Source organism: Halichoerus grypus, chromosome 2, assembly GCF_964656455.1.
Source record: "Halichoerus grypus chromosome 2, mHalGry1.hap1.1, whole genome shotgun sequence".
Lineage (NCBI taxonomy): Eukaryota > Metazoa > Chordata > Mammalia > Carnivora > Phocidae > Halichoerus > Halichoerus grypus.
Genome location: NC_135713.1, coordinates 194,741,860 through 194,769,422, shown reverse-complemented (window position 1 = coordinate 194,769,422; position 27,563 = coordinate 194,741,860). Strand labels below are relative to the sequence as shown.

The 27,563-nt window shown below is 43.5% G+C and overlaps 1 protein-coding gene across 7 annotated transcripts; it reads left to right on the top strand.

The window, feature by feature from the left end:
• The first annotated feature begins 1,553 nt into the window (after window positions 1–1,553).
• STRADA (STE20 related adaptor alpha) lies at window positions 1,554–27,563 on the top strand. Of its 7 annotated transcripts, XM_036116187.2 has the most exons (14): window positions 1,576–1,700; window positions 4,582–4,803; window positions 9,769–9,848; window positions 11,518–11,575; window positions 13,814–13,842; window positions 18,851–18,953; window positions 19,369–19,490; window positions 21,100–21,208; window positions 21,327–21,450; window positions 23,045–23,216; window positions 23,746–23,850; window positions 25,792–26,033; window positions 26,339–26,381; window positions 26,648–27,563. In XM_036116187.2, exons 3-14 carry the CDS (start codon window positions 9,813–9,815, stop codon window positions 26,798–26,800), a joined length of 1,296 nt encoding a protein of 431 aa, XP_035972080.1. In that variant the 5' UTR covers window positions 1,576–1,700; window positions 4,582–4,803; window positions 9,769–9,812; the 3' UTR covers window positions 26,801–27,563. The 7 variants fall into 7 exon arrangements, with proteins under 7 accessions (XP_035972081.1, XP_035972079.1, XP_035972080.1 ...); XM_036116188.2 differs by lacking the exon at window positions 4,582–4,803 and having other exon boundaries at window positions 1,554–1,700; window positions 9,769–9,824; XM_036116186.2 differs by lacking the exon at window positions 4,582–4,803 and having other exon boundaries at window positions 1,554–1,700.

Below are 27,563 nucleotides of genomic sequence, written 5' to 3'. Positions count from 1 at the left end.
TCCCCCTTGTGAAATGGCTGTTCAAAGGATATAATAGGCAACATGTGTAACGCTCTTTGACATATAAAACGTTCTACAAATTAAATAATCCTGCTCAATTTACTAAACCAAAGGTCATAAGCATTTCCCTCACTTGAGTATTCAAGGCAATTAGTTTTACCTTACCTTTCTGACAATTTATATGGTATCTTGGAGGCCAGTGCATTTAGTTTAAACTGGATGCTTGGAGTTCAATGCAAAACTTGCTCATCACAAGTCAAAAGCAAAGCAGGAAGGCTTTGTAAACTCTGAAAGTTGACTTTTCTTTACACTGGCTTTCTAAGTTATCTGGATTTAGGAGGTCCATTTGCAAGAAAAACTAAAGTGAACGTAAATTTGCTCCTTGAAACAGTCACAACAGAAGCTGGGCCAGAAGTTTCTCCCACTAGCTTTTGTGGGCAGTCACGAAGATGGTGAGACCTTAACATCCAGTTAGAGAATGACATGGCTGCTGGGCCAACGGGCTGGGAAGAGCCTCCATGTTTAAGTTCCCCATAGCGATGGCTGCCTCATTTGGCATCTTTTCAGGCACCGACCTTTTCGGCACCCTCAATTCCAAAGACCACATGTGAAGAAGGTCTTTTCTAAAGAACATCGCCAAGAATTTTACTTCAATTTTTACATCTTGCTTTTGTCAGTTTACCGTTTGCTGCGGAGAGAGGCCTCTTATTTTGAAAATGAGAGAAAACTGTGGGTCCTGCTTTAGAAAGTTAAAGCACTAGATAAGATCAAAGTGATGTACATGAAACTGAATGAGGTCCTGAGTCCCTGGCAAAGTTTACGTTCACATTCGCATATTTCCGTCAGTTTGGATGTAGCTGAACTTCGCTCCCATCTTGGAAGCTGGGCCAGTATAAGTCTGTGTCATGGGTCAGAGCCAGTGTTCGATACTTGACGGGATCTATAAGGAATCTGATAAGGAACCTGAGGCACAGAGAAAGAGTGGGTTTTCCCTTTGCAGCTTGTCAGTCTGGTGCTGGAGGGGCGTTTGGGATGTCTTCAAAGAAAAGTGCGAGACCGCTTTTTCCATTGAAGTCCTACCACACGAAATGAAAAAAATAAATTTCTTTTTTTCAGGTAGCCAAGTCATCAGCCAGTGTTTGTTTGCCTTCCTCTAGTCCCCCCTGACTCTTCATTATTGAAATCATCCTACTTCCTTCCTGCTGCAGCGGCGGGGAGGCTCCGGGGAGGCTCCAGGGAGCCCTTGTCGGACCCCCAGGCCTCACCGACGACAAGCTACGCCTTCGGCTTCCACACACTTGGGGAAAAGGACCCCTTCTGTTAGAGACCGCATGCCCTCCCTCAGGAACGCGCTGCGCCGACCGAGCTAACTTGGAACCGAAGGGGCGCTCTCCGCGCGGCGGGCGCCGGGAGTCTGCAGCTGGGGCCTGGCGCGCCCGACGCGACGCTGGACGCGCTGGGGAGCGGCCCCACCCGCTCGGAGCTGAGGGACGGGGGGCAGGGGGCGGAGCTTACTCACCCGCTCCGCGGAGGAGCCGGGGCGGGGCGGAGCTCTCCACCAGCCTTACGCCGGGCCTGCTACTGCGCATGGCACGTTGCGTACCTCCCCCAACCCCCAGCAACCGGCCTGGCGGCGCGGCCCTAAACTGAGGAGGCGGAGCTGAGACGGGGTCGGAACTGCTTGCTAACTCCAGGACCAGGTACCGGGCTGGCGGGGCCGCCTGGTGCGCTCCAGGGACCAGTCCCTTCTCGCCCTGACGCCGATTCCATCTCCTCAGGGGCGGGCCTTCGTCAGATCGGCCATCCCGCCCCCCCACCCCCCCCCCGCCCTGCACGGGTCCCTTTTCACCCCGTCCTCCTCGATTCCCGCAGTGAGGGGCTGCAGCCTGAGAGCAGAATAGGCTTGGGCCTGCCCGGGAGACGCCGGAGCGGAATTGCCGGGCGAGAGAGGCGACCGCCTGCTTTCCGTATCCATCTTTCCCCCTGACTCCTAGGTGGGGAACCTGGGGCCCAGGTGTCAGTTTGCCCTGCCCAAAGAGGCGGCCGATCCTGTGCTGACCCCCCTCCCCCCATCCCACAACCCCAATTCCCATCTATCCCAGGCTGGACAGGCAGCGAATCAAACCTTCTTAAGGAGAGAGATTTAGGTGACTCCCTGAATCAGCAAAAACAAAGAGCTTCTAATTGTCTTGTTTTTCAAGAATGTTTCAGTGCCCACAGTAGATTTGGGGTGGAGATGGGCGGTGGGGGTAGGGAAGTGAGCGCGAGAGAAGGGGAGTGGTTAAATAAAATTGTTCAAGTTTCCAGGAAATGGGGGACTAGTTTTTCTGCCCAGCCTTCTGTTAAGATAACCTAGCATATTCTAACTCGACTTTCTCCGAAGAGGAAAAGCGTTCGAACTGGTCCTTTTCTTACTGTGTAATACCTGTTGAAGTAGAACCGTATTCCAGTATGTACTTGAGGCATTAGGACAGTCCTTCGTTGACTGATTGATACTGTCTAAAGACACCCAAGACTGTTTCTTGTTTCTGAGAATTGAAGAAACCGAGTCTCATCTGGTTACCTGCCTTAGGCCAGGAACCTATTCAGGTATTAGTTACAGTGCTGAACTTGTTAACTCTGTTCCTCCACCTTTCAACCAGGTTTCTTAGAATATCGTGACTCAAATGCAGTGTTTGTAGTTGTAACCCCAGACATGGAAGAAGTTTAGAAAAACAGTGACAAGAACAGGGAAAAAGGAAAAAAAAAAAATAATAATAAAGCAAGGTAAACGAATTCTTTCCTATTCTATTTGGCATCTGGTCAGCAGCATTGTCAAATCAGGCGATGTCTTCTCAGTCAGTCATCATTGTATCTTTGCAAACACAGTCTTGACACTTCTCCCTGGACTTATCTGTAATCACTGGTTTCTAGAGCACAGGCTTTGGAACGGATCTAACTGGTCCTCTACCAGTTGCCTGTGTCATTCAGGGCATTTAACCTCTCTGAGCTTTAAGTTCCTGATCTGTAAAATGAGGAAGATAGTACTCATAGTGAGCTGAGTTCTGTGAAGCATTTAGCACAGATCCTTGCACATAGTAAGTTCACCATAAGTGCTTGCTTGCTGCTTTTATTATTTTTGCTATTAACAATTTAACAGATACGGGAGTGCCCATTTTATGTGTTGGGCACAGCAGCCCCTGGGAATGCAATAGTGAATAAGATGCACTGGCAATTAACATTGTGGTATGTGTAAGGGTTGAATACAGAGGCTGAACACCTAACGGGGGAGGGAATGGTAATCAGGGAGGACTTCTGTAGCCCAGGGTACCTGAGATGAGTAAGTAGTAAGGAACGACAGGTCAAAGTTAACCAGGTTGGGGGAATGAAAGTGGTCCAGGAGGGGAAGCAGAATCTTTAAAGTTTTTCCTTTAGACTTCATTTCCTACCTGCCTTCAAGCATGATGTCCTAAATATGGACCTATCCCAAGGCTTGCTTCCCAGCCTTCTGCTTTTTTCTCCCCATTTTCTCCTTCAGTGCATTTGTCACTTGTAGAGCTTTGGCTGCTAACTCCCAGGTCTACATAGCCATCTCTAACGTCTCTCTTACTTTTCTTTTTTTTTTTTTTTAATTTTTTAAAAAGATTTTATTTATTTATTTGACAGAGAGATAGAGAGTACAAGTAGGCAGAGAGGCAGGCAGAGGGAGAGGGAGAAGCAGGCTCTCCTCTGAGCAGGGAGCCCGATGCGGGGCTCGATCCCAGGACCCTGGGATCATGACCTGAGCCAAAGGCAGCCGCTTAACTGACTGAGCCACCCAGGCGCCCCCAGTCTTACTTTTCTAACTGACTGCTCTATCTTCTCACTATAGATAGATAGATAAACTCTTTTCTCAACCTCAACATGATTTAAAAACTCGAACTCATCTTCCCACCAGAACCACTTCCACCTCTGAGTTTCCTGTTTTGTCGCTGACACTACTCTTTCCCAGTTACTTGGGCACAAAAAAAAATCAGAGTCATCAGAGTTGTCCACAAGTAGAATGGGTTCCGTGATAAGGTAGTGAGTCTCTGGCCAGGGAAGTTTTCAAGCAGAGGCTAAATAACCTTACATCCAGGAGTTTGTAAAAGCTGTTCCTCCGAAGGGTGGAGGATGGGCTAGATGACTTATGGTGTCCTTACTAACTAAATATAATTTCTTTATTTTTCCTTCATCCCCTATCCATCTATTTCTTAGCATTCCTTTTGCTACAAGCTCTTATCACCCCAAATATGGTCCACTATAGTTGTGTTCTAACTAACATTCCTTTCTCTGGGGATTTTTCACCTCCCATTCTCCCATCCATTTGCAGATTAATATTCCTTAGAATGTTTCTTAGAACAAGGCTTCTCAAACATTAGTCAGTACAACGGGCCACAGATCAGCAGCATTACCGTCATGTGGGAGTTCGTTAGAAGTACCAGGCCCCACTCCAGATCTTCTAAATCAAAATCTGCACTTTTAACAAGATCCTCAGATTATTTGAATGCACAATAAAGTTTGAGAGACACGATCTTAAGACCACTGTTTTGTGTTTGTCACCTTTCTGTTTAAAACCTACAGTGGCGTCCCACTGCCTGGTGAGGAGAATCCATACTCTAGCATGCACATGAGGCCTCTTCATTGTTCTCATCTATCTGGAGCTGTGCTTCTATAACTGGTTATGCAAAATGCTAACGTACTCCTCGGTATATTTGGTCAGTCAGTCAGTCAACATTATTGAGTGCCTACTATGTGATAGGCACTATTCTAGAAACTGGAAGATACGTGTGTGGACAAAACAAAGTAAGTGCTAAAAATGAGCAGCTAATACCATTTCATGCTTGGAATTCCCATTTTCAAGTCGTATTTGACACTGAGGCCCCGCCCCTTCAATAAAACTATCCAGATCTGTCCCAGCTTATAGTAATTGTCTTTCCCTTTGCTGAACACCATAAGGACTTGCCCGTTTCTACTTGTGCATTCCCCAGACCTGCTGAATTAAAAAATTTTGAAGGTGGGAGTTTGAGCATCCATAGGTTTTTATAACTACATGAGTTAATTTTTTTTTAAAGATTTTATTATTTATTTATTTGAGAGACAGAGAGAGAGAAACAGCATGAGAGGGGAGAGGGACAGAGGGAGAAGCAGGCTCCCCGCTGAGCCGGGAGCCCGATGTGGGGCTCGATCCCAGGATTCCGGGATCATGACCTGAGCCAAAGGCAGTCGCTTAACCAACTGAGCCACCCAGGCACCCTACATGAGTTAATTTGAAACACATCCTGGTTTGGGAACCCATGTTCAGATAATTAATGAAGCTGTTAGTGTGGTAGCCTAGGACCAATTCTTAGGTTTGTTATATTAATTTATATGGTGTTTGGGGATTGACTTTATTTTCTATTTCCGGTATTTTTCCAGAGCATAGACAGTTTCTTCTGCAGATAAAAATCATCTTTTAATCTACATTAATATTCTGTTTTCTGTTGTAGACTGCATATGGATATGGACCCTGCTTCCTCTTAAATTTCTTTTGCACGATGCTTTGTGTTTAATGTTATTAAATAATGTGCACTCTAATAATCTTTTTTTAAAAAAATTCAGTCAATATTTTTACTATTTCATGCCAGGATAAATGATTCTCAACATGGTGATGATCTTCTATAAGGTCTTCTATAAGATTAGGATAGGGGGCGCCTGGGTGACTCAGTCGTTGGGCGTCTGCCTTCAGCTCGGGTCGTGATCCCGGGGTTCTGGGATCAAGCCCCACATCAGGCTCCCCACTCTGTGGAGGGCCTGCTTCTCCCTCTCCCATTCCCCCTGCTTGTGTTCTCTTTCTCGCTGTATCTATCTCTGTCAAATGAATAAATAAAATCTTTAAAAATAAATAAATAAAAAAGATTAGGATAGGGGTGAGGATAAATGCAATTTGATAAAAATCTATAGATGATTTTGAAAGGCCTCCTCTCTCCCCTGGATTGAAAACCATTGCTTTGATTTCTCTGAAGCAGTTCTAAGGATTCCAAGAACTCCATGTATCTGATTAAGTTCCCACTCTCATTGCTATACTATATACTACCACAATCCCTCAAAGGAAATGTGGCAGGGATTTTTTCTAGATTCTTCAAAAGTGTTTCTGATTATTTGTTTTACTTTTAAAGTCATTTTGTTGAGATATAATTTATATATATATATAAAATGTTTCATACACACACACACACACACACACACACACACACACACACACACACACACACACTGTTCTCTCCCAACTTGTTTATTTTCTTAGTGGTGTCTTTCACAGGCAGAAGTTTTTAATTTTCATAAAGTTTAATTTATCATATTTTTCTTTTTTATTTCATGCTCTTGACATTCTTTTTTTAAAATTTTTACTTATCCCAACATCATGAAGATTTTCTCCTGTTTTATTTAGTAGTTTTAACTTTTTCTTTAGTTCTATGATCCATTTCAAGTTAATTTTTGTGTATCATGTAAGGTAAGGGTGAAAGTTCATTTTTTCTAAATAGATATTAATTTGTATCTAGATTACAGATACACCCCCATGGAATTACTCTGGCCCCTCTCTTGAAAATTAATTGACCATACATACATGGATCTATTTCTGGATTCTCTATTCCATTTCATTGATCCATTTGTCTATCCTAGAGCAAAGTATACTGTTTTGATTACTGTAACATTAAAGTAAGTCTGGAAATCAAGTAATGTAAGTCTTCTAACTTCATTCTTTTTCAAAATCATTTTGGCTATTTCAGGTCCCTTGTATTTCCATATAAATTTTAAAATCAGCTTATCAATTTCTTTTTAAAAGTCCGCTGGGATTTTGATTGGGATTGCACTGAATCTATAGATCAATTTGGAGGGAGTTGACATCTTCACTTCAGTGAGTCTTCCAATCTATGAACATAGCATGTCTCTTATTTAGCTTATCTTTAATACCTCTTAGCAATGTTTTATGTTTTATAATTTTAAACATACAGTTTTAAAAAACATACAATTTAAAAAAATTATTCCTAGTTATTTTATGTTTTTGTTGGTATGGTAGATAGTTTCATTTTTTTAAATTTCATTTTCTAATTATTCATCGCTAGTACATAGAAATACAATTGGATTTTGTAATTGACCTTCTTTCTAAATTCATTTTTTTAGGTCTAATGATTTTTTTTGTAGAATACTTAGAATTTTCTACATACACAATCATGTTGTCTACGAATAAAGAGTTTTACACCTTCTTTTCCAATCTGTATGCCTTTTGTTTCTTTTTTCCCTTTTTGCATTGGCCAAGACCACTAGTACAATGATGAACAGAAGTGATAAGAGCAGACATTCTTGTTTTGCTTCTATTCTTACAGGAAACTCACTAATTCCTTTTATTACTAAGTATGATGTTAGCTATACATTTTTCATAATATCTTTTTTTATTTTATTATTTTTAAAGATTTTATTTTTTTATTATTTGAGAGAGAGAGTGTGAGTGGGGGGGAGGAGCAGAGGGAGAGGGATAAGCAGTGAGTGCAGAGCCTGACACAGGACTTGATCAACCCTGAGCCGAAATCAAGAGTCTGATGCCCAACTGACTGAGCCACCCAGGCACCCCCTTCATACATATCTTTTACCAAGTTGACTTGGTAAATTCTATTTCTATTCTATTCCTATTTGACTTATTCCTAATTGACTGAGAGGTTTTTTAAAATCATGAATTGATATTGAATTTTTTCAGATGCCTTTTCTCTATGTATTGAGATGATTGTATTTTTTTTTTCTTGTTTACTCAGTTACTCTGGTAAAATTACATTTTTTTTTTTTTTAGATTTTATTTATTTGACAGAGAGAGTGAGCGAGCACAAGCAGGGGGAGCAGCAGGCAAAGGGAGAGGGAGAAGCAGGCTTCCCGCTGAGCAGGGAGCCCAACGTGGGGCTCCAATCCCAGGACCCTGGGCTCATGACCTGAGCTGAAGGCAGTTCCTTAACCAACTGAGTCACCCAGGCGCCCCGATTCTTTTTTTTTTTTTTTTAAGTAAGTTCTAACGCCCAGCATGGAGCTGGAACTCATGACTGTGATATCAAGAGTCACATGCTCTACCTACTGAGTTCGTTTTTTTTTCTGCCCACACCACTGTTTTTTTAACTCCTTAAAATTGGTTGTTTTTTATTTGCAAACAACTTTGGACAAAAACAGTATGGTATACATTGATTCATTTTTTAGTGTTAAAACAGTCTTTAGTTCCTGAGATAAACCCCACTTGGTCATGATGCATTATGCTTTTAGCCATTCTAGATATAATTTTTTTTTAAAGATTTTATTTATCTATTTGAGAGAGAGAGAGATCACAGAGGCAGAGGGAGAGGGAGAAGCAGGCCCACCGCCAAGCAGAGAGCTTGTGGGGCTCGATCCCAGGACCCTGAAATCATGATCTGAGCTGAAGGTAGATGCCCAACTGACTGAGCCACCCAGGTGCCCATCTAGATATAATTTTTAACTATAAATTAAGCAAACATAAAACAAAATCAGGATGATATGAAAAAAGATACATTTGAGAAATGGCAAAAGCTCTTGGAAGTGTGTAACCAAAATTTAAAAATTAGTAGAAGGGTTAGAAAATAAAATTGAAGAAATCTCTTGGAGAGTTGTAAAATAGGAGTGAAACAAGTACAAATTCTAGATAATTCTAGAAGTATGTCTTTATTAGGAATTTTATACCATGAAAACAGAAAAAGTGGAGGAGACAAAATTATCAAGGAAATAATACAAGAATATTTCCCAGAATTGGAAGATCCAAATTTCCACACCAAAAAGGCTAAGGTAGGGGAGCCTGGCTGGCTCAGTCGGTAGAGTATGCAACTCTTGATCTCAGGGTCATGAGTTTGAGCCCCACGTTGGGTGTAGAGATTACATAAAAAAACAAAATCTTAAAAAAAAAAAAAAAAAAGGCTAAGTGCAACTGGCCTAGAAAGCAACTAGTCCGGATTGCAGCAGGGGATGGAAGGCCTTGGAAAGGCAATCTCTAGGAAAAAATCGGAATGAATGAGTTCGAATGTATGGTAAAAGATATTGACTGATAAGACAAATAGCAAAGATGGAAACTTGGAAAAAGTTGGTAATAGCTATGTGGGAAACCAAACAAGTAAAAAAAGTATGAGTCCATTATCAACTCTAGGAAAACAAATGGCGTACAAGAAAACAGACGTGGTCGTCTTTGTTTGCCTCAGCTCTGAACCATGTTTCCACAGTCATAACAATGTAAATGTGGACTATTGATTTAATTAAACATTATGCCAGAATTGTGTTGGGAGAATGAAGGCAGGAAAGTAGGGTGCAGGAAGGTGATGTAGGAGAGCTTAGTCTTCATCTACCATAGTAGAAAGTTAGTAGATAAATGTCTAAAATGGATAAGTCATGGCCATATAAACATTATTTAAGAATGATAATAAAAAGCAAGATAAACAGCCAAAAGAATCGAAGGTAATTGCTTCTGGGAAAGGATCAGTGGGGAATTGGGTCAAGAGAAATTTAAAAATTAAAGATGAAAACCATATTAATAACAAATCTGTCTTTTCTTATAGAGATTGCAGTATTTCCAAATGTACTTGGCCAGTTTTATTGTCAGTGAAAGGTTCTCTAAACCAGTCTTTAGAATCTAGAAATTTATAGGTCTGCTACAGTGCTTCGACTGGTAGACTCATAGCAAGTTTTTGTTAATCAAAAGGCATTTCTATAAAAGGAGATTTGACTAACCTGTTTCTATTTTCCTTTTAGGTTTAAATTTTTCAAATTGAAGTAGGTCTACACATTAGGAACTCATGTCTTTTCTTGTAAGTAAACCAGAGCGAATTAGGGTGAGTGTTTCTATTCTTCTGGCTTTACTATTTTTATTTTCTGTAAAGTAATGTGTTTTGACAGATACTGTAGGTGGTTTTTTTATGTGATGTTCAGAATCCTGTGTAAGTGAGGCATGTAGGAAGTAAAGCAGATATGGCAACCTCCACTCCTGAGAAAAGAGCTTGCAGGCAGAGGCTGACCAGAGACACCAAATACACCCACCAGCTTGACTGGTAGAGAAGAAACGGTCACTTGTTTTATGAATATCACTCATGCAAAATTAAATGAATCGATGCCCCTTTTCACTATAGATATGTAATGGCTAATAAGCTGCCTATTTCCTATGTATTTTCAATGAGTTTGTGTGTTTTAAAAATCAGCATCAAATTGTCATTATTGGAACACTTTTTCTAAGTATAATCATAGGTTTTAATTAAAGACTTTTTGAACATGAATAATGTTATTACACCTGAAAACTTTACCAGCTAAAGTGACCTCAAGAACAAATGCTGGATTTAGCTTCTTTATAAGCTTCCATGACTTCATAAAAGAGCACTGTATTTTATTTATTATCAAGTATTTATTTCTAAATGCAGTAGTAATTATTTGAAAATTCTGTAACAAGGAAGAAGTGCTATATGACACATGAACATACCACTTTCTTTAAATATTAAAGCATATGTTATGTTTTGTGATACAGCACATATTATTTTTTTTATACCAAGTTTTTTATTTTGGGTGTTCTTTTTTTTTAATTTAGAAAAAAACTGATAGAAGACAGAAAATGATGTTATAGTTCCAATTCATAACCAATATTATGCAACTTATTTCTGAATATTACTTAATACTCTTTTTTCTTGTGTTTGTGTATATAAGAATAATTTATACTGGAAAGAGTAGACTTCACTGTTAAGTAAGAGGAAAAACAGACTCTCTCCTTAGCCTGAACTCTGCCTGGTGGAAAGAATGCCCCCAGGCCAAACTTGAACACTAGTCCTTAAGTGAAATTCGATCTTGATTCCATTACTTTTACATACGAGCTTCTTTTCTGTGTCAACCTCGCCTGATTCATGTGAAACCAGACCACTGATCAGTATTAAGGAAATCCAATACTCATTTGAAATAGGATAGTAAAGTGAACCATGATTGGTGAAGTTAGTGTAGTCCTTGTAAACCTGGTAGAAAATATAAGTGGTGATGTCTTTAGGAATCCTAGTGGATGAAAGAATATGCAGCTATTTTCTTTTACAAACAGAGGCTTGTGAAAAACTGTTTCATCTCTATTTTCCGTATTATGAATTCCAGTAGCATTTTTCACATTGGCATTCATGATCCAAAGCATCTGTAATAGACAGCCATTGATTGAGTGAGTCAGATGGAACCAGAAGGTAGTTTTATGTATAGGAAAGACAAAAAACCTTCTTCATTATTAGGGCCAGTACTATGTTTCTCCTCTGTCAAATTTAAGAATTGTTTAACAAATTAGGCAAAAAAGAATAGAGAAAGGAATTAACCTATCGTTTTCAGTTGATTTAAATCCAGGATTCTTTTTAAAATTGTTCCATAAAAATGCATCTTAACCGTACTGCATGATTCTGTTTTTGTAGTTTATTTGTCTAATGGCTGATAGCTAATTTTTTGTGGCTTAGAAGAAATACTAATTCTCTTTGGGGTTTTCCTTTTTAGCGGTGGGTCTCGGAAAAGTTCATTGTTGAGGGCTTAAGAGATTTGGAGCTATTTGGAGGTAAGTGTAGTATGGCATTTAGCCATCACTTCAGGGTAAATGTCACTACTCTTGTTGACTAAATCAGTTTCTAGAAATTAGCAATTGTAAGGACAAGTGTAAACGAGAGTTGTTCTATTTGTTTGGCTCCATTTTGAACCCATGGTTTCCCAAAGATTTGAGGACTTATCTGGCAGTTGACCTTGGCCTGTCTTGATTGTTAGAAAGTATTTACTTAAAGGCATATTTATTTCTTCTAAGTATTCGTCCAGTTGAAAGACATATTCTTAAAGGAAAAAAAACTAAGTGTTTAAAAGCTCTAACCTTGAAATTTTTAAAAATAAAATGATTAGTCAGAACTAAGGTAGCAATGATATAAAAGTTCTGGTTTACTGATCAATCTAGTTGACTCATCTTTTCATGGTAGAAATTATGAGACTTAAGAGAACTAAGGAAAAAAAAATCTGTCAGGACAAAAATACTGACTTCCTGTTGTAAAATCCACATGCTGATTTTGGAAGTCGTAACCTTGCAATTTTGAGATTTAACAGGGCCAGTCATTTGCCTTTGATTCTTTTCGAAATGAGCCTTTTTGAGAACTGCGATCTTAATTTAAGGCAAAGAAAATTCTTTTCTATACAAATAATAATAGTAGAGCCCCATTCTTTGTGTCTGAATACCAAGACACTCTCTTTAGCTAAAGAAAAAAGTTATCAGATTGAGTGCGTTGGTTGACTGATCAAAACAAAATACCCTCAGATAGACTTAGGTCATTGAGAACTGAGACTTGTTAGTTACTAGGTGATACCTGTTTTATTTATTTTCCTTAATGCCACTTAAAGACCTTCCAGAGGAATATTATCTGTTATGTTTTAGACAAATGAGAGTTTAGAAAAATGATGAGTTATTTTCGTTTTAGTTCTAAAGAATAAAAATTAGCTGCAGAGTAAAGGAAAAGCTAATGGAAAAAAATATACTATATTCTGGTCCTGTTCTCATTTTCTTCTCATCATTAATGGGAATACCATGGTTTAAAAGTAAACATTGGCATTGATAAAAATCGAGTTGAAGAGTCCAGTTTACAATTAATTAGTTAAAAATATTCCAGTATATGTGAATTGAATTAAGGATTTTGGTTTCAGCGTCTTGAGTGCAGGATCTCTGGAAGTCTTTTGACAATTTCCTAGTCTCTGATCTGAGGAGAGTGAAGGGATTGTTCTGTATATTGTTTACAGCTTGATGAAATATATATTATCAAGTTTTATACAACTTGGAATTTGGCTTCTGCTCTACAAGATTGGACTTGATTTCCTTTTATCTATTCAACTTGGCTTCTTACCTTTAACAGACTATCTTAAGCAAATGCACCTGCCATTTGTATACCAGAAAACTAATGTCCAAAGCAAAAAAAAAAAATCTTGTTTTGACAAATTGAGGCTAATTTACTCTACAGCCAGTCTCCTCTAACAATACAGTTGGATGCTCTGATTTCTAATTTAAGATACTTGGAAATGTGTGATCATTCCAATACTTTCCAGTTAAAAATCGACTTTGATGATTTTTCTCACTTTCATAGAATGATGAAAATAAAAAGTACAGATACAGAATTTGTCTGATTTAAGGGAAGAAAGTTATATCAGTTGTCCTGTGCTTTATTTGTTTTCACCTAGAGTAGCAGAGGGCCAAAAAACCCTTGCTTTATTTGTATTCAGAATAGAATGCATGTGACTGGAGAATCTAACTGGGTAATGGTCCCACATATACATGTTGCTGTAATAAAACCTTCTTTGCCCTTTTTTTTGAAAGCCTATTTTCAAGTCCCTGCACTTTCTGGGAAATAGCCAACCATCTCTATAACTTTATAATGAATGTTTTGTTCATAGTATAAGACTCTGAAACCAGCCTATTGAAAGTAATACTGTGTGCAGATGGAAAGTAAATATAAGACTAGAATTATAGCAGTTGAGTTATAGTTGCCAGAGAATGCCCAGAGAATAGTAGCCTTGCCATGTTTTGAAGAGCCAGAGATTCATGTTTAAAACCCCATCTATGTATAGTGTTATGACTATGGGTTTCTATGTGTGTGTGTGTGTGTACGTGTGTGTGTTCATGTGTAACCCTGCGGGCACTTTTTACCATAATGACTCTTAAGTGGTTTCCATAAAGAAATGTAGTCCTAAGTGCAATAATTGCTGTTGTGAATGTGGATGTGTCTTCTGCTGAAAAACAAAATGCCAACAATCAATTTCTCTACTCCAGAGCAGCCTCCGGGTGACACTCGGAGAAAAGTAAGTGACTTTCTAGGCTCTAGCACTATGGCTGTTGCATGGGGATGACTTCTTGTGGAAATTTGTGTTTTTGGTTGGCTTATCATTTTATGTTTCTGCTTATCTCAATGAGTTTTATTTGTAGTGTAATTCTTTCATTTGTGGAAATTCAGGTTTCACCCTGGAAAGATTTTAATGTGTACTTTGGAAGCTGAAAAAGTCTCAGGCACTTTTTGTCTCTCTCTTGAGGATTAAGGTCTCCTCCTCTTGTTGACCCTACCAGTCCCCCCCCACCCTCTCCAAAAAAAAAAAAAGAAGGAAAGAAAGTTTCAACAATCTAAGATGTGGTTATCTTTTAGTGGCTTGTGGTACTACATTTTCCTTCCTTGGTCTATTGCTAATCAATTTCAGCCCACAGAGATCATACAGAGCTCTACCTAGATTATAGGCAGTGCCTCAAATCTCCTACCTTAAAAACAAAACCCCACATTAAAAGGTACAAAACAGAGATGCATTTTTTTTTTATTGGCAAAAGTTGAAAGACTCCTGCCCTGCCTTCTAGTCTTATAGTTAATTTTACCAAAGTAAGTAACACCAGATGTGCACAGTGTACCAAGCTATTTTTGATAATGTGAATCAGTGTCTTATAAAGAGAGGGGATAAGAACCCTTTTCTAAATAGACTTCTTAGTCTTTTCCGATGATAGGCATCTGCGCCTTTTGCAGGCAGCCCCACAGTTGAAGGAGGGTGATGTTGACTAGGACTTTCTCTCTGAGTGAAGCTTTGGCAGATCGAAATATGTTCCAGTCAGGAGACTAAAAAACATTCCCTGTACCATCAGTTAGATATTTCTCCCGAATAGAATGCCCGTTATATATAATTTTTATATTTTTACAGCTGCCGGTGTTATGCCAAGAGTTATCCTGTGTGAAACCTGGTTGGGGGGGTGAATATAGCATTTCACAAATATTGTCTTTGTGTGCTCTACTGTACTTCGTCTTAAACTCTTTAAACAAAGTTATTTAATGGTCATTTCTGGCTATCAGTAGCTTATGTATTTTCCAAATGCTTCAAAATGAATAAATGCTTTTCCTGATAGGGGAAACTAAGAAGCTTTGCTAGAATTAGTTTCTCTAGACAATTTGAGATTATACATCACACTAATACAACTGTGCCATGCTGTGTTTAAAGAGAATGGACTAAACATTTCATCCTTTTCATCTGAATTTTGGCCTTTTCTAACTCTGAAACAGTATACTGAACTAACCCACCTCTCTTGTGGCAATTTCAGACCCGAACTCTTCCTTTCAAAATACTGTCTTTGTTTGTTTTCCTAAATAAAGGTTGGTTTCTCTCTGAGTTCAGACCTACAGAACATCCACAAACTAGAACTTGCCCATTTTAGGATCATTGCCAGTGAGATGGGGACAGCAACCACTAGACTAGTTCATCTCATGCAGTTCCCGATTGCCAAGAACTCACATTCCCAATTACCTAAAGAATTTTATTTCCTAAAACTAACACTTTTGAGTCATTTTCTATAGTCAACAAAGATAGTAGAAATATTTGCCAAGTTACTACCTAATCATACCAGTAGTTTACTACATCATTTCCTACCCAGGCTCAACAAGAGTGTGTCTTTAGTGTATAGCCTACTAGGCAGTATGTCTTCCATGCACTTGTAGCAAGGAAAAGGGATATAGGTCTTAAAAAAGTATCTATCAGTAGTTTTTCCCAAGGGAGTTATTTAAAATGCATTTAATAAGTACTTTCATCTCACAACTCCAGCTGTCCTTCATAGTCTCTTTTTCAAATAGAGAAATATTAAGGAGTTTGCCTGGAAATCAAAGGAGAGAAGACCTTCAAATATATAGTAGTTTTAGATTTGTTCTCATTGGGACTATATTGCTACCTGCTAAAAAATGCAGTACTTTCTCACAGGCAGGTACCAGATTCTGATCTATAAAGTGCCCCTAGTAACAAGTGTGTCGCATGAGGGCAGGTGTTTCCAGTCTAGATCAATATGTTGAACTCTGTCTCTGGTGGAACTGGCTGGTACATGTCTCCTACTCTCCTCTTCAGCTCAAGGCAATGACAAGCTCATGAGCAGGAGACCTCAGTTTAAACTGGACCCATGCAAACCTGTTCGCATGGGTTAAGTATAGCAAGTTGGGGATGTGGGAAGGGATGAAGTCATTAGAAGTAGGCAGGGGCTGAATCACGTGGATCCTCACAGGCCAAAGTAGGGACTTAGGGTCTGCAAGCCACTCCCTGGGTTTTGTGTTAACTGATGACACCGATTTTACTGAGGAGTAGATTAATACTTGAGAAAACAGGATCCACAGAAGAACAAGAATAGGTGCAGATGGTGAGAGGTAGGAAGTTAAGAAGATGGGACTCAAGACTAACTTAGCTTGCAGCTTGTCAGTTCTAAACACATGGTGAGTTGCCATTTCAGAGCTCCTGGTTTGGGCTTTTTGCTCACATTTTTCCCTTGGTTGTGTATCTCTCACCTGTCTGAGGTGTTTGGGATGTAGTAACCAGTATCTTAGGATTATTCTGAAGACCAGACAGTGTCAAGAAGCTATAATGGCTGTCAGTGATCCTAGAGTTTGTTTTCAGAGCATTTGAAAACACAGATAACTGTAAAAACCAAAATCAAACCAACCTTAACTATTTATCGAGCTCTTCTTAGGATTCTGTTTTCTTCGTTTTCTCTGTTCCATCTTATGTGTTGAAGGAGAGTGACCAAACAGTAGGCAGCAAAGAGGGAGGAGAAGAATAGAATTCATATTAATTGAATACGTATGAGACACCAGGTAGCGCTAAGCTCTTTACATATTTCATCTCATTTAATCATCACAACAACCCTATGAACTGGGAATTATTCCACTAATGAGATAACAGAGATCCTAAGAGTTTAGAGTGACTTTGCCCAGGGTCACAGAGCAAGTGATAGACCAGAGTTCAAGTTCTGGTCCTTCAGCCTATAGTCTTTGTATTATACCATTTGTCTTACTTAAAATAGCCTTTCCCAAATTATCTTTTCCAAAATTTAACAAAAGGTTCTCGGGATGAGTGATTTGGGAAATACTAGGTTAAACTAAGTTAAACAAGTTTCCTTACTATAAAACTTGCCAAAGCTTTTATATGTGAGCACGTCTTATGATTCTCCATGAGAAAGAAAATGTTGCATTTTCTCATTTAATTGAACGTGTAAACTGTTTCTATGCGTTAACTGCCAAGATCAGTGTTCCAGGGGGCCTACTTTGGGGAAATCTTGCATTAGAACAACCCAGTAGGAAAATGGACAAGAGACACAAAGAGGCAGTTTCACCTAGGAGAAACCCACACGGCCGATAAATACATGAAAAGATGTTCAACTTCATTAGTAATCAAGGAAATGTAAATCAAACCCAAAATGAAATTGGCAAAAATTAAGTCTGATTAAGTGATAGAGGAAAATGGATCAATGAGAACATACATATGATGCTGGAGGGAGTGGAGATGGGTATAACCATTTTGGAAAACAATTTTGCATTAGTTTGTTAAGTTGATTGTTCATTTACTCTGTAACCTAGCAATTCAATTTCTGGGCATAAGCTTTAGAACAGCTCTTGCATATACGCATCAGGAGATATCCAAATGGGTTTATAATAGCACCGTTCATAATAGCAGAACCGAAAACAACCCAAAAAGCCCATCAACACTGGAATAGATAAACTGAGATATAGTCACGAGATGACTGTTACACAACATGGGTGTATAGCATGGCTAAATACAACAATATGGATGAATCTCAGAAATAGAAAAATTGATTGAATTAGAAATTTGCTGACAGGGCTCTCTTTTGCTTGACGAGATTCCTCTTACTGTCATAGTAAGTAGTGCAAGAGGAAGAACCCCACGTGGTTTCTTTCCCCATTGGCAGCATGAACTCTTGAAACCAGATGTGCTTGAAACGTCAGGGACCCCCAGCAAGGCAATACCACCGTGTCAGAACATTCCCAACTCACTCTCTTCTGGCTAGTGCCGAGGCAGGGGCCTCTCATGTGTTCACAGAGACCTTTTCCTAACTAGCGCTCAGCTTTAGGAATATAGCATATGAAATTTGAGCTGGCCTAAGGTTCTCCATTTCAGTAGGACACACATCTGAAGAAAGAGGATCCAAAAGAAAGAAAAACCTGGCCCCAAAATCATGCAAATACATTTAGGTCTGGAAGAAGGAAACAGAGCCTTTTGAGCTGAAGGAAGAGCTGTTCGTCTGCCATTGATTTTGCTGGGCACTCTTCTTATGGACCTCAAAGGCCAGAGGTCCTTTGAGGCACTCTTCTTCCGGACCTCAAAGGCCAGAGGTGTGATGCCCACATCCTAACTAGCTGGAGTCCAGCTTCATTTGCGGCAGGAAAGAGGAAGCAGGTCACTTCCACCACCTGGGATGAGACCCAACGGCTCTGTTCCTTGCCGGCAGCCCTATGTGTTGGCTGGGGTTTTTGTTTTTGCTTCACTTGGAAATATCAGAGAATAATTGGTCTGGGCTCTTGGTTTGCTAAAGAGAGGACCTCTTATGGCCGCATTTTCCCCATAGCAAGATTCAGCATGTGACCTTTGGAATCTTGTGGTCAGGACCTTAAAATAGGACCCCCCCCCTCCACTTCTCCATCCCCTTTCTCTTTTCTAAACGTGGCTTGCTTCAGACATCCTTTCCCCAGATAAGAATTTCATGGTTTTTAGCAAATGAGCCAGTTGTTGGGAAGGACAAGCAAATCAACAGTCGACTGAAACTGGGCCTGTCCCCCACCCCCATTCCTAGATGGTGCTCACACTTACTGGCTCTGATATTAGAGCTGGTGACTACATTGACCATCTGGTGTTTCACATATCTCATCGAATATGAGAACAATTTCTTTGACCCAAAGTCAGAATTTGTATGTTTAGATGCCAGTCTCCTCATGGGTCTGAATTACCACCTCCCACTCCCATCCCACACCCAATATTCTCTTATTAACCTATTTTTCTTTTTCTTTAGACCAATGAGGCGAGCTCAGAGTCGATAGCATCCCTCTCTAAACAGGAGATCATGAGTAGCTTCCTGCCGGAGGGAGAGCGCTATGAGCTACTCACCGTCATAGGTAAAGGCCAGGGACTGCCATTCTGGGGCTCCAGGGCACCGCTACGGCATCCTCCGCACCCCCGATGCACGTGTGCTGAGGCTGTCAGCTAGTTAGCAGGAGCCGCGGTGACAAAACAGCCTTTGGTGGGTCTCCTTTGCTCTCGTCTTCCAAGTATGGGAAAAGAGACCGTGTTACCAGGAGAGCAGCTCTTTTGCAGTTTTTTCTTTCTGGCTTGTACGATTCTGATGCCCTGGGCCATAGTCAGTTCAGATGGTTGGCTGAGAAGGAACTGGTAGGAGACAAATCAAGAAACGTCAGCCACAAGGGTAACAATAGTGACAGTTTTAACTTGAATCTTCTTTTTAGATCAAGTCTCTTCAAGGCAACCTTTGTTGCTGTTGTCCTTGTTTATGGCATTCCCCTTTTCTTTTAGGCAAAGGATTTGAGGACCTGATGACCGTGAATCTAGCAAGGTACAAACCAACAGGAGAGTACGTGACGGTACGAAGGATTAACATGGAAGCTTGTTCCAATGAGATGGTGACGTTCTTGCAGGTAATGAACTGTGAATGGGGCACTGGAAGGGTGGGCTCTTAGTTGCAGTAGTAATCACCAGGCGTCTCTTACATCCGTCTTCTGAAAGCAGCTGGCAGAAAACGAAGGTGGACCAAACCAAGACGTTACAGAAGCTCATCATGAAAAGTCGTGGGCATCTGGCAGTAAGGATTCTATAAAGCTGCTCAGGCCAATTTATAGTCCCCTCTTCTCCAAAGACTGCTTTGTGGCTCATTTATTCCTTTATTATTCTGAGAGGCTAAGTAACTTGCCCTTGGTCACACACGGGATTCAAACACAGGCAGTCTTTTTTTAAAGATTTTTATTTATTTATTTAACAGAGATAGAGAGCACAAGTAGGCAGAGCGACAGACAGAGGGAGAGGGAGAAGCAGGCTCTCCGCCGAGCAGGGAGCCCGATGCGGGGCTCGATCCCAGGACCCTGGGATCATGACCCAAGCTGAAGGCAGCTGCTTAACCGACTGAGCCACTCAGGCGCCCCCAAACACAGGCAGTCTTGTTCCAGATTCAGGGCAGCCTGCTCTGCTGCGAAAGCCATCTGCTGGCGCTCATGGTCCTGTTGGCCCAAGGTTCCCTTCTGTTGGAGAGGCAAGTAGCTGCCCTCCTGTTAAACAGGGAGAGACCACAGATCTAGTAGCTGGCTGGGGACCGGACTCTGCGTCACTGACGCAGGCTTGCACTGGGAACCCGATTCAGGGCCTGGGTCAGGGTATTTTCAGTGGCAGACATGCAGCCTCTCCCCCCTGCTTCATTCATAACGTGTCTCCGAATTCATGCTCATCTGATGGTGCTCTAATGCCCACCCATTCATGTGGTCAGAGTCTGAGGATGGAACCGAGAGTTAGTCCTGGCTTAGGTATTTGGGAAGAAAGATATCTGAGTTTATTCTAGAGCATGTTGGACTTTAGGATTCTTTTTTAAATTCTTTGGAGCGGTGGACAGGTAGAAGGTATTGCTTCTTTGGCCTTAGCTCATGTCCCAGAGGCCAGGACTCCGGAGTTTCTGTAGTTCTTTTGTCCAAATTTACTTTAAAATCCCATAGGTCTGACACTTTCCGTAGCTGCTCTCTCGATCCCAGGTTGCTGGAGAAGTCCCTTCGGATATCTCGTAGTTATCGTTTGCTCTCTGGTGCTTTGTTTCCTTGTTCTATCGAATACAACACTTTCCTTTATAATAGGAAAACATTTTTTGTTTTCTTATCTTAAAGAGGAGTTCTGTGCCTTGGCCCTTGAAGTGGAGCTCAGCTCTAAGCGTATTACTTCCTAAGTCTTCAGTCAGCAGTTGGTTCTCATCGTTTCCGAGGTGGCGAGCTGGGACCCTCTAGTGTATTGTTCGCGGTTTCCCCGTGGGTGGGGAATTTTTCTTGAGGCTCTTTAAGATCGGCTGGTGGAGCCAGACTCAGGCGGAAGCTGGCAGAGCAGTGCTGGCCTCCCTGTGGAGACCGCAGAGCCTGGCTTCTCTCCTCTGGCTGGCCACCGGCGTAGGCTGCTCCCAGGACTCTGAGAAGAGCTTCTGGAAGTACTAGGTCCCCATGTTACTCATGCCGTCCCACGCCCTTGATTCTGACGTCCACTTACCATTGCTTTCAGGGGGAGCTTCATGTCTCTAAACTCTTCAGCCATCCCAACATCCTGCCATACCGAGCCACCTTTATTGCAGACAATGAGCTGTGGGTTGTCACATCATTCATGGCGTATGGTGAGTGGGACAGGGGTCCTGGCAGAGAGGTGTTCTGAGAGCGCTGTTGTCAGCCGGCTCACGTACGGTTTCCCTTCTCTGTTACCCTTCCCCTTGCCCCCACAACCGTTTTCTTCAGGTTCTGCCAAGGATCTCATCTGCACGCACTTCATGGATGGCATGAATGAGCTGGCGATTGCTTACATCCTGCAGGGGGTGCTCAAGGCCCTGGACTACATCCACCACATGGGATATGTACACAGGTGCATTCTTAGGCATAATCGCCCTTTCCAAGAGCAGGGATCTGGGCCCATGAGCCCTCGAGGAAACAGTTGACTGAAGTTAGCGAAGTCAGAGTTTAACCCAAGGCTCGGGATTCTGTCCTTGCCTCTGACTTGGTAGAAAGAGCATTCAGTCTGCCAGTGCTGACTTTCTCTTTACTGAGCGGCTTGGTCCTGAATACTGTGTGAGAAGAACCTCTAACATGGACCTCTGCACAGCCCCCTCCTTCCTTAGAGCACCCAAACTGGTGTATGTGCCCCAAAGTCTGCCCTATGCCGAGGGGCTAGGGGGAAGGCAGGTTGCTGAGTAGATGGTATCAGGAAAAGCAGCTCACAGTAGGGAAGATAATGAAACTGGACCCCTACCTAACTCCACAAACAAAGGAGCCCTTCAGATGGCCTCAGTGTCCGATATAAAACTACAGACTTAGATAGAAGGAAATGTTTCTGTGACCTGAGGCATCAAAGACTGTCTAGATATTTTAGAAGCCCAAAACACAAGACAAAAAAATTGATGGATCTGACTATATCAAGATTAAAGATCTTTCTCCAATGAAGGACACCATGAACAAAATTAAGAAATGGGTGACAGCGTGCGAGATGTAAGCTTTGTCTAAAACACACAGGAGATTTGTAACAAGGAAATCCTGCGAATCAACAAGAAAAGGACAGCAAAGCAATAGAAAAAAGAGCAAAGGGTTTGAAGTTTATAAAAGAGGAAACGCAAAGGACTAACTGTTGTATGAACAGAAGCTCAAAGCTAACAATAATCAGAAAAGCAAATTAAAACAGAGGATGTCACCCTGTACACCTGAGACGGGTGTAATGTGGAGGCTGGATGAGGCCCAGTGTGGCGAGGAGGTGGGGTCTCCTGTCCGCACAGCGGAAGATGGCCTCACACGGCCAGGGTCACTCGGGACTGGGACCATCACTGCCGCTCCGGGTGGACACCCCAAAGAAGCCCTCACGCAGACCCCTCCGGGGGTATATGTGGGAGTCATCGTTCACATTCATGGGGGTTAGAGGCAGTGTTAGTGGGAGAGTGGATGAGTAAAAGTGGTAGAGCCCACCCCAGCGTACAGGTGGCAGTTAGGAGCAAAGGTTGGTTGTATGCAGGTGGCAACAAAGATGGATCTTAGAACGAGCACCGAGAGGTGAAGGAAGAATGGGAGGCATAACACAGCACCGTCAGGTAAACGGAAAATATATGCATACAAAACCATGCTACACTTTACAAGAATACCTACAAACAAAAAGTACAGATTAAAAGCATAGATGGTAGGGGGAGCAATGGTCTGTGAGCATAAAAGAGAACTTTAACAAAATGTAAGTAAGCTTTAAAATCTGCTGATAAGTAAATTGGGTCATGCTGTTTTCTCTTTTCTCATACACGTGTTATAGATAAAAAAATGTGTGTTTATGTATAAATGGCATGAACATACACATGTGTAAAACACACATCCAGACGCTGCCAGGGAGAGAGCTGACTGGAGCTAGTATGTGAAGATCAAGGTTTGTGGCATGAGGGGCTCCTGCTGCCCCATGACACCCTCTCTCCGCCCCCACCCCCTCCCAGGAGTGTCAAAGCCAGCCACATTCTGATCTCCTCTGATGGCAAGGTCTACCTGTCTGGTTTACGCAGCAACCTCAGCATGATCAGCCACGGGCAGCGGCAGCGTGTGGTCCACGACTTTCCCAAGTACAGTGTCAAGGTTCTGCCTTGGCTCAGCCCGGAGGTCCTGCAGCAGGTCGGTGGACTGAGTCCCGAGGAGCCCCCATCCCTCACCAACTCAGTTTCCCAAGGGAGCCTTTGGGAATTTCCTGGGATGGGGATGCTTCGCTTCTGAGTGGAGTAAGGGGTTCCACCTGTTGGCAGGTGGGCCTGGGGGGCCTCTCAGCGTGGGTGTTAGGGGCCCATTGCAGATGGTGTTGTTCCCCTCTCTGGGGTCCCAAACTGGACCTAATGCTATTTCAATTCCCTTCAGAGATCTTCCCATCTTACAGGAAGAGTGAGCATTCTGGAGATATTTGGTGCTTTCCACCCCCCTCCACTAAGCAGGAGCGTGGGGCCCCACCCTTCTTCCTGCTTGCTACACAGCATCACACATTCCTTCCTTTAAAATACCAGCCACTCTTCGGTAGTGCGGGCAAGGAAAGTGGGCCGGACTGGAGACAGGCATTCTGTTCTCTCCCTGGACATCGCCCCGGGACCTTCTCTTCTAAGAACCACCAAGACTACAAATGGAGTGATCTGTGGCTTTTTCTCTCCTGACTTAGAATCTTCAGGGTTACGATGCCAAGTCTGACATCTACAGTGTGGGCATCACAGCCTGTGAGCTGGCCAATGGCCATGTCCCCTTTAAGGATATGCCTGCCACCCAGGTGAGCCTGCAGCCTGGTTTCCTTCTTGCCTGCCCGGCGCATGCCTTCCCCTGCTGTGGGAGGGGATCCCAGGGGAGGAGAGCCCAGGAGCAGGCCCACTGCTCACCGCTGTAGGGCCTGAAGCAGGAGTGCAAATGGAGGCCCACGTGCCGTGTGTCTGTTTACACGTATAAATCAAGTTAACACATTTTTATAAATTTGTAAAATATATTCTATCCTCCTACCTTGATAAATATACCTGGAAGGCCCGTTTCTAATTTATAGTTCTCAGACTTCTCAGGTTCTGTGCTACCACATTCTGGCCGATACCTTTGGAACCTCTGTCTATAAGTTCCAGTTCTTTTCATGCCCCTTACAACAACTGCCCTTTGGCCACTCCTTGGCACACACAGCCAGTGGAATAGTGTGCCTTTGGGAGACAGACCAGGGGAGAGGCTTATCCAGGCCTTATCAAGTCCAGGAAGCAGACTTGGGATATTTGGTCAAGGATTACCTGAGTCCTAAGTACCTGGAGCATGATCTAGCACTGGGAGGGGGTTGGGGCAGGCTCTGAGCGAGCCTCTCCCTTGAACCCACAGATTGCCCTACAGGAAGAGGGGAAGGTAGAGAATGGCCAGAGGGGAGCTCTGTAGAGCAGAGGGGCCAGGGAGCCTTCTGGGAGGAGGTGGCATTTGAGCTTTGAAGGCAAATAGGAATTAACTGTGTGAAGAATGGGAAGTAGAAGGAAACTCTCAGGCAGAGGGAACAGCATGTGCAAAGACCCAGAGTCAAGAAAGGGTAAGATCTGGGGAATGGCGATAGTTACAAATAGCTGAAGTACAGGTGCTTCCAGGGGGCTGCTGGGTGATGTGGCTGGAGAAGGAAGCCAGGGCAGATCCTGAAGGACTTTGTGTGCCACACCAGGGCATTTGGTTCGTGGCCCAAAGCATGTGGAGAACTGCTGACGGCTTTTGAGCCCAGGAGCGACAGCCTCAGATACATTATTGTAGAAAGATCACTACAGCAGGTGGATTAGACCTAACAGACTAGGTAGGAGGGTATGGAAACCTAGGTAAGGAATCTAGAAAAATCTAAGGCCGTCACAGAAAGGAGCTCAGGAAAAGTGAAAGGCTATGTGAGGTTAACAAGAGGTACGGATCCAGAAACAGCATGGTCCAGTAGCACTTTCTGGGATCGTGGGAATTCCTTTTCTGTGCTGCCCAGTACGGTAGCCCCTGGCCACCTGCGGTTGTTGAGCACTTACAGTGTGGCCAGTGAGACCGAGGAACTGCATTGTAAGCCAAATTTAAATTCCCTTAAGAATAAACAGCTACACGGGATTGGGGGCTGCCGTATTAGGCAGCAGAGCGCTAGAGAGCCTTCCAGGTTTCTGGCTTGGAAGCTCACGAGGACAGCCGTAAGGACAGCAATCCCCAAGGTGGGGCTAGTTTGGCACACGTGGAGTCCGAGGACTTCGGCCCAGCCGCCGAGCTGAGCCTGCCCCCAGGCACGTTGCTGCCGTACGACCTGCCACAGCAAGAGCCCAGGGCCGGGCGGGGCGGGCGCCACATGCCGCGCCCCTTTGGGCCCACCTGGGCACCACAAACTGGGGCCGGGCTCCAAAGTGACCTGATGGCCGCCTTCACCCTAGGGAGAGGGCTCTATGGTTAAAAGGATGTGATGATGTCTTATAAACGGGAGAGGAGACGGGGAGCCCCTTCCTTGGTGGCCATGGTTGGGGTGCATTTTCGCAGGCCCTCTCCTCTGCACATTGGCCTAGCTAGGGTATCGCTGCCGAGCCAGTGGCCCGCGCTGCTTTGAAAAATTAGACTTATCCCACTTCTCTTCTCTCTACTCCCCCAAACTACTTTTGTATTTTGGGAAAAGTGTATTTGTAAAGAAACTCTATAGACCTCCCAGTGGGCCCCCCTCCAGCCCAGGTCCCGACTCTGTCCTCCCCAGATGCTGCTGGAGAAGCTGAACGGCACGGTGCCCTGCCTGCTGGACACCAGCACCATCCCCGCCGAGGAGCTGACCATGAGCACCTCGCGCTCAGCAGCCAACCCTGGCCTGAGTGAGAGCCTGGCCACCAGCACCCCCAGGACCTCCAATGGCGACTCGCCATCCCACCCCTATTACCGCACCTTTTCCCCTCACTTCCACCACTTCGTGGAGCAGTGCCTTCAGCGGAACCCAGACGTCAGGTATTTCCTCTGGGCTGGGAGCGGGCTTTCCGGGGAGCGTGGGGGGCTGGGGGGCCGAAGGCCGAGTTTGAGAGGATGCATCTGTCCTGTAAAGGGCTGGGTTCCTGGAGGAGTCCCAAGCCCCTGTGGCCAGAGGGATCAGCGCAAGGGTTTGCTAAGAAGCCAGCCTGGGTAGCTCTGGCTGTCGTTTTTGGGGGGTGCTGAGGGAAGAAGTAGAGGATGCTTGAGGATAAGGTAGAAGCCGCAGGGTTTGGAAAGTCTGGGGCACAGGGGTGATGGTGGTCTCTCTTCCCCTTTCTCTACAGACCAAGTGCCAGCACCCTTCTGAACCATTCTTTCTTCAAGCAGGTAAAACAGCACTTTCCCGAGGCTCCCTGGGTTGGTTGGTTTTTCTTGCCTGTGCTTCTAACTACCCTGCACCTCCTTAGCCGCAGGGTCCTCTTCCCTTTGAATCCGAGAAACGGCCATATTTCTGAAGCCCCTTAAAGGCGCTGCTCCTTCCTCTCATAAAGGTTTTTGGCTCTAACAGGCCAACTGTCAGGCGGCCACTTGCCCTATGGTGTCCTGTGACCCAGAGCAACGGGCTCCACCCCCAACTGTCTCTCCTCCCTCAGATCAAGCGACGCGCCTCAGAGGCTTTGCCTGAGTTACTTCGCCCTGTCACCCCCATCACCAATTTTGAGGGCAGCCAGCCTCAGGATCCCAGTGGAATCTTCGGCCTGGTAACAAACCTGGAAGAGCTAGAGGTGGACGACTGGGAGTTCTGAGCCTCTGAAGGATGTGCACGTTCTCTGTCCCGGGACACGTGAACCCCGGGGGCCCTTCCTGAGGGCTGGCCACATTCCCACCCTCCTGGGTGCAGATTGGGTAGAAAGGACATTTCTGCCACGAGAGTTGGCCGCTTACTCACTGGGAGAGAAATTCCTGGAGAGAAACCTTCTTTACTGCTCCAGGACTTCGAGACACAAGGGAATCCCAGCAACCAGTGATCAGAGGCCAGGAAGCTGACATTCCATCCTGGGAGCTCAGGCGACCTCTTCAGAAGGAAGAGATGCTGTTCTGGCCCTGGAGGGCTGAAGGCCAAGCCCAGGGTTTGACTCTTCAACCCAGGGGACTGTGTGACTTCCTCTTTTCACTCTTGCTGTCCTACCAGGCTGTTCCATTCTCTTCCTCTGCTCTCAGATCCTATAGGTCCATGGAGGGGCAAGCAATAAGCAACCTGCCCCCCACCCTAGTCCCCAGACCTCGCCCTAATAATTGAAGGGAAGGGCATTTTTTTGTTAAGCACCAGGTTAAGGCTGGGGCAGTCCCTCCTTATCCCTCTCATTGCTTGGACCGCAACACCTAAAACCTTCCCATAGTTCATCTGTGTGGTTCATCCCTTTCCCACCAAGAGTCTATCTTACTGCCTCCTGCCGGCCACCTTGAGGCTTTCTCCAAGGCCACAATGTCTTGCCTAGCCTGAGGACTTAAGTCCTTATGCAGCTTTAGTTTCATTGCCAGAACAAATTAAAATTTTTGGAGAATCCA

What these genes read in the sequence shown, in the direction of transcription:
- STRADA (XM_036116186.2), top strand. Translation starts at nt 9,813, where the DNA reads ATGTCTTTTCTTGTAAGTAAACCAGAGCGAATTAGG. An exon ending in CACATCATTCATGGCGTATG is followed by an intron (nt 21,209 to 21,326) that starts GTGAGTGGGACA and finishes CGTTTTCTTCAG; the next exon opens with GTTCTGCCAAGGATCTCATC. An exon ending in ACCATTCTTTCTTCAAGCAG is followed by an intron (nt 26,382 to 26,647) that starts GTAAAACAGCAC and finishes CTCCTCCCTCAG; the next exon opens with ATCAAGCGACGCGCCTCAGA.